Here is a 6,296-nt window from a genome sequence, read left to right as displayed (position 1 = left end):
CCTCCCTCTCCCTCCCTCTCCTCCGTTTTAGCCCTGTCTCCCTGTCAAAAAGGAGAAGCCCAACAGCCTCGGCGACTGATGGTTCGCCCCACTTGTTGCTCCTTCTGCCGCTTGACTTCCAGGACATGCGATCTTTTGCCCGACGATCCGGACTTGGCCTTCAGCGAAGGAGAGCCCGATATGAGGCTGACCGCGGCGGGCCTTCCCCCGCCGGTAGTCGCGACGGCCTTCTTCCGGGTGGTGCCCAGGCCCGTGGCCACGGCCGAGTGTGTCTCTTGTGGCAATGCCACGCCGGGCATGCTGCCAGCATCTGAGCGTCTGCGACGGGCGCTGCCCCAGGACTTCACGATATCCATCATGCCGGCGGCCTCACACTCGGTATGTGCTTTCCCCCTGGTCTCCCACGCGTAGAGTGGGCGCCATGCTCGGGTGTTGGCCCTCCGCTTCCCAGCCTGGCCCTCCCCTCGGAGCTGACCCCCCCCCCCCCCCCCCGCAGTCCTCTTCCCCCCGGGCTTGTGGCATGGTGGCCGGCTGCTGCATGCTCTTCCAGTGTGTGGGCATCGCCAGCGATGGGCACTTCCCACTGGCACATGGGCGCCTGCTGGCCGGCCAGCCGGCGCGCATGTATTTGGACGAGGGCCCCCGGCCCGGGTGTACTCCCACCGGAGCCTGGCTGCTGGGCCGCCAGCAGGGGCTGTCACTGGTGGTCCCTTTGCACTTTGGCCCTCCTCCCCGGGGGGCATCCCCCCTGTCGCATGTTGTTTTTGCTCTGCCGCGAACGGCGGCCCTGTTGGCGGCGGCGGTGGCCGTGGACCCTCCTCTTGTTCTCGAGGCGAATGGCCGGTGCTTTGTGCTAAGACGCACCGGCGAGCCTGGTTCTTCCGTTCCCTTCGCTGGCCTTGGCGCCGGCGCCGACACCCATGCACCTGCCCGCAGTCCGACGAACAGCCCGGGGCCCGGGGCCTGGGACACCCCGGAGGAGGGCCTCCTCTTTCCCGAGGCCTTCCGGCATGGGGTGGCTGCGGGTCCCTGGTTCGGGGAAAATGTGCACATCCGAATCCGGGGATCGCCGGCGTCGGTGGCCCGGGTGTGGGTGTCCTTTTCGATGCGCCCAGCCGAGGGCGCAGGCCCGGAGCCGGATCTGGCCGAGTGCATGGGGGATCTTCTTTTGCGGTGCTTTCCCGACGGGCTGGTGGCCCTGCTGGAGGTGCGTTCGTGGCCGCCTGCCCGTGGGCTTCTCTGCCAGCACAGGCATGTGCCGGCCAACCTTGCCATCCACAGGCCGGCCACAGGCCCGGCATTGTCTCTGACACCGGACACCCTCACGCGACTTCGGCAGCATCGCACGACCAGGATCGATGGCTGGCACGTGTGGCTGCGAATCGGCCTCCTCCGAGGCCCAAGTGGGGAGGTCCTCACCTGTGGGCTGCTGCAGCCGCAGGTGGCGATCTTGCTGTCGCGGGATCTCGGCGGCCCCGAGGCCGGCCGTCAGGTTGCTGCCTCGGCCCGGGGGTAGGCCCGGGTGGCCGCCGGTGTGCCGGCCGCACCGTGGCGGCAGCGCTGGGCGCCCTTTGCCGAACAATGCCCTCAGCTTCCCCGTCTCTTCCTCAGGGTGACTGCCTGTGTCGAAAGTAGTGCCACAGGGGTTCCTTTTTGTCCGCCGCCCGTTCAATAAAGGCCCTTTGTCGGGCGGGATGTGCAGAGGGTCCATCTTGTGGCCTCGTGGCTGGCGGTGAAAATGGTGACCCCCACCCGCCTTCGCGCGATTGATGGTCGCCCCCGCCCGAGGAGTGCCCCTGTCTTTTTTTTTGTCCCTCTCTTTGTCCCCCCTCTGAGACGTGCGCAAAAAAAGCACGGCCCCACGAGCAGGGGGGGGGACTCGGCTCTGACGTTCTCTGCTCCGGCCGGAATGGGATGCCAAAAAGGCAAGCTGGCCCCAGCCAGGATCGAACTGACGACCTTCGCGTTATTAGCACGACGCTCTAACCAACTGAGCTATGGGGCCTCCTTGTGAGGGGAGATGGGCCCGCCAGGTATTTATGCGCACGCCTGGGCGCCCCGCCAACCGCCTGGGTCCGAAGACCGGAGCTGGAGGGGCCCCTTCGGGCGCGTTCCGTGGCGGGAGGCCCCCGCAAGAGGGAGCAAGACAGGGCGACAGGCAGGACGAGGCTCTTTCAACAGGGGGAGCCCCGGGGCTCGTGTCTTGGAAGCACAGGGGTGTGCCAGGCTTGCGGGGGAGAAGGGCAGAATCGAAACCCCAAGGACCACTCTGAGCATCTTCCTGGCGGCTGTCGCGATGGGGAGGCCGCCGCGAAGCATGGCGGCGCCCCATGTGTGGGCCGTTTGCGCGTGCAGAAAGAGCCAGATGGTCACCAACGGGGACAGGTGAGCTGGGTATCTTCGCGATCTGGGAGGCCGATCGTGGCCGCACGGCGTCTCCTCTCTCTCTCTCTCTAGATCGATCGAAGTGGCGGTGGCGCATGGTGATTGCCTCTCCAGTTGGTCATGCGCCGATGCATGACCATGGATGCTGGCGAGAGGCAAGCTGGTTGATCAGATGAAGAAGAAACAAAAGTGAAACGCTCGGACTGATTCACCGAGGCTTGTTCTCCGATATGGAGATCACGCCTCGGAAGAAAGCATTTCGTCTCGAGAGGTACAAGAAGGCAAGCGATGACAATAAAGCGCGCGCGGTCTTGTTGGGGGAAGCAAAAGTATTTACATCAGAGACTACTGGCTGGGGGGGAGAAAGCCAGGCCAAGGAGGCAATGACTATCCTTTCTAGGGTAGCCGTACATGGGAAAGAGGGCGCGGATGCCGTCCCTTATATAGGGGTTAGGCGCATGGGAGAAGGAGCACCTTGCCCCTCTTCCCTGGGCGCCGAGGGAGGAGGCGGCAGGGCGGGGCGAAGGTCTGTACACGGAGGCGCGGCTCTCCCCGAGAGGAGAGGAGAGCCGGGGATCCGACTTCTCAGATATGGTCACGTGACAACCCGTGACCAATTCTGGGATTTGGGCGGCGAAGGTTACAAAAAGCACGCCACCCCAACGGGTAGTCATCGGATTCCCGATTAGTATAGTGGTGAGAATCCCCGCCTGTCACGCGGGAGGCCCGGGTTCAATTCCCGGATCGGGAGCATTCTTTTTGGGCGCGTGAGGAGGCAAAGCGTGCACGATAAGAGCGCCACATCGCCCGTGCCTGATCGAAGATGGCCGCGTAGCTCAATTGGATAGAGCACCTGACTACGGATCAGGAGGTTGTGTGTTCGAGCCGCATCGTGGTCACATCTGTTTTTTTGAATGCGGGGCGCCCGAGGCCTTTTTTGCTACTTTCATGCAAGGGGGCGGCGCCCTCGCCGGCGCGAGTGGCGAAGTCCCTCTCTCATGTCTCCCGGGGGGGGGGGAGGGGTGAAGCGATCCGGGGTCCCCCCTTTTGAAGCCGGGCATCCGAGGGGGAGGGCACGCTTGTCAGGCTTCCCATCGCCTCGGCGCTGGCCAGTTCCCAGGCTCGGCAGGGCCTCGACAACATAGCACCCATGGAGGGGGCCGGGCTGGGGAGCGAGGGGCGGGGTCACATCCTGTCGAAGTCGTGCCCATGGTGGGGCGGCTTTTGGGCAGGGCTGAGGGTCGATCGGGGGGCCGCTGCCTGTGCATCTTTGAAGCTGGCACATGCCGGGGGGGGACTTCGTCCGCAAGCGCCATGTTGCTCGCGGCGGAACGGGGCAAGCACCCACAAGCAAGACAGTATAAATGGAAGGCTGAGACCCAGCCCCTCAAGCCTCGATAGCTCAGTTGGGAGAGCGTGTGACTGAAGATCACAAGGTCACCAGTTCAATCCTGGTTCGAGGCAAACATCTCTTTTGTCCCCCTCGGCCTACCTGGAGGGCGGGGGCGCGCAGCAGGCGCCGCTTGTTTTTTTTTTTCCATCCCCCCACCGGCGGGCGTCAGTCCAGCGTGCATCCCCTCCATAGGAGGTGCCGGATTATGCCCCTCAACAAAAAGTCCCGACCGGCAGGAAGATCGCCCGGCCAAAAATAATGTGCTCATTGGGTGGATCGAACACCCGACCTCCAGTTTACTAGACTGGCGCTCTACCACTGAGCTAAACGAGCGGGCCTGCGTCGACCGGGAATCGAACCCGGGTCTACCGCGTGGCAGGCGGCAATTCTACCACTAAACCATCGACGCTTGGGCAACAGCCTGCCGCTTGGGCTTATCTTTTTTCTCCGGGGTTTTGATGCTTGCTTTTTGGCCGACCGTGCTATCCAGCGGGCAGGCTTGAGGCCGGGGCGTGGGTGTGGGACAGCCGGCCGGGATCCACCAAACCGACGCTCGACCCAGGTGCCTCGAGGGCGATCTTGCCTCCGGGGAGGTGGCCTGACCTTGGATGCCCCCTCCCGGGGAGGACGCCGCGGCCATCCCCCAAGGAAGGGAATGAATGGCCCTGGGAAAGCGCCGCCCTCGAGCGACACCCACACCGCCGGGACGCCTTCGGGTCGAGGCTCGACGCGGCGTCGGCCGCCCGGGCGCCGGGGCGGCGCCGAACCGCCAGCCCCACCGGCACTTGCCGCCTCAAGGGGCCACCTCCCTTGCCCCGGCGGATTGTCATCCCACTTCCGGCGGCAGCGGGCGGTGCAGGAGCATGAACACCCGCCCGGGCCCCGGGGCCCCTTTGGAACCATGCCGGAGCCGGAGCAGGGGGAGACGCGCTGCTGTGCGCCGGAGCCGGCCCCACATTTCGGCCCAGGGGCCCCCCGCGGCGCACTCTTCGAGCCGGCTCAAGGGTTCGGGAAGATCTCCGCCAGCGGTGCTTGGCCGGTGCCCAACAACCCAGGCCTCATGTGGCCAGGCGCAACCCGGGTACCACATCTGCCACTCGGTGCCCATGATCAGGGCCCGAGAGGGGAAAGGCCCCGGAGCCACACAGTCCACCCCCAGAGAATGGGCTACCTTGGGCCCTTTGGTCTTCCTCGAGGGCCGACACCCTGCATGGCAGGCAGCCGACCGGTGCGTTTTCGCCCAGCCCTGCGAGCCGCACCTCGAGGCACATGCAGCACACCAAGGCATCCGACAGGTGCCTCATCGCCTTGGCATCGAGGCCATCCGGTCCCGGGCGCTCCCCTGGAGACTCGCGGAGATCGGTGCCAAGCAACCGGCTGAGTTGGGTCCTCGTCCGCTGGCCGGGCGGAAGGGCCGAGGCCCGAGCATGGCAGCGGTGTCTCGAGCTGGAGGACTGAGCCCACGGCCGGGGGCCTCGCGCGCGAGAGGCACTCCACCCGTGCCGAGCGTATTGCCGGAAAGAGGCCGGTGGTCAGCGGGGCATGGCCGAAGAGAGGCCAACACCGCCGGCACGGGGCACATGGCAAACCGAGCATGCCTGCCCGGAGAGCCGAAAACCACTTCGTCAGCGCCGGGCACCCATCAAAGCACCCGCAGGGCAGCAGCCACGTCGACGGGGTGTGAATGCCGAGGAGGCTGTCCGGCCATCGCCACATCCCAGGGGCGTGGCCTGCTCGAGGGTCGAACCCGGTGCCCTGGCCATCAAGAAGGGCCCGCCCCCGTGTGAATCCCGGCTCCGTGCGGCGGGGCGTCGACCGCCACGCCGGAATGGGGCGTGTGCTGGGGCGGATCCCGCGTCTGCGACCGAGTCCGGCAGCATCGAGCCGCCACGTCACAGGGAACTCGCATCCGGGGAGCACATGCTCCCGTGGGTTTGAAAGGCACACGCTCACAAGGGCCCTCCCAAAGCCAGTGCGCGGCCTTGTCCCAAGATGGCGCAGGCAGGCAAACCCCTCGCCCCGGGCGTGCGCTCGATATCGATGGCGTCCGCCAGGTGACAGTGGACTCACTGCCCCGAGTGAGGCCATGCATGGCCGGGTTGATGGGTGGCAGTACCCTTGGATGATTTCACGAGCAAGCGCACAGCCCGGTGACCGCATGCAGCGGCTCCAGTGCCCGATCTGAGTGTGCCGGCCCGGCCCATCGCAGATCCCCATGGCCGAAGGACCCGGCTGTGGCTGTGGTCGGCCGGAGAGATGCGGGCCTCGCAGCAGGTCAACGGCCTCGAGAAGGCAGCCCACCCTTGGAGGGCGTCCATGCCGCCGGCACATGACGCCTGAGCGGGCGACAGATCATGCTGCCATGGCATGCTGGAGGGCGAGGGCGGGGGAGGGGACCACCATCCACGACCGAAAGACCATGACGCCCCTGAACGTCGCCGTCGGGTGTGCCCCTTCAGGGGGCAGCTTCCCTTGATCCTGCTTGCAGAGTGCGCCACTCGGTGACCCTGGGTTCCCC

The 6,296-nt window shown here is 66.0% G+C and overlaps 1 protein-coding gene and 6 non-coding genes across 7 annotated transcripts; 4 read left to right on the top strand and 3 right to left on the bottom strand.

The window, feature by feature from the left end:
- The first annotated feature begins 20 nt into the window (after positions 1 to 20).
- Positions 21 to 2,282, top strand: H696_03675 (hypothetical protein). Its single transcript, XM_009497540.1, has 3 exons — positions 21 to 378; positions 497 to 1,207; positions 1,340 to 2,282. The coding sequence occupies exons 1-3, from the start codon at positions 79 to 81 to the stop codon at positions 1,514 to 1,516; spliced, it is 1,188 nt and encodes a 395-aa protein (XP_009495815.1). The 5' UTR covers positions 21 to 78; the 3' UTR covers positions 1,517 to 2,282.
- On the bottom strand, positions 1,932 to 2,005 carry H696_03676. Its single transcript has one exon. It is a non-coding gene; the product is annotated as a tRNA-Ile (tRNA).
- A 782-nt stretch (positions 2,283 to 3,064) lies between the features above and the next one.
- On the top strand, positions 3,065 to 3,136 carry H696_03674. Its single transcript has one exon. It is a non-coding gene; the product is annotated as a tRNA-Asp (tRNA).
- A 74-nt stretch (positions 3,137 to 3,210) lies between these two features.
- H696_03673 lies at positions 3,211 to 3,284 on the top strand. Its single transcript has one exon. It is a non-coding gene; the product is annotated as a tRNA-Arg (tRNA).
- Positions 3,285 to 3,776: 492 nt separating this feature from the next.
- H696_03672 lies at positions 3,777 to 3,849 on the top strand. Its single transcript has one exon. It is a non-coding gene; the product is annotated as a tRNA-Phe (tRNA).
- A 190-nt stretch (positions 3,850 to 4,039) lies between these two features.
- H696_03671 lies at positions 4,040 to 4,111 on the bottom strand. Its single transcript has one exon. It is a non-coding gene; the product is annotated as a tRNA-Thr (tRNA).
- A 5-nt stretch (positions 4,112 to 4,116) lies between these two features.
- H696_03670 lies at positions 4,117 to 4,187 on the bottom strand. The gene has a single exon. It is a non-coding gene; the product is annotated as a tRNA-Gly (tRNA).
- Positions 4,188 to 6,296: the final 2,109 nt, after the last annotated feature.

This window comes from Fonticula alba (assembly GCF_000388065.1).
Source record: "Fonticula alba strain ATCC 38817 unplaced genomic scaffold supercont2.6, whole genome shotgun sequence".
NCBI lineage: Eukaryota > Rotosphaerida > Fonticulaceae > Fonticula > Fonticula alba.
Note: the sequence above shows the minus strand (reverse complement) of the source record. Positions and strands in the feature narration are given on the sequence as shown.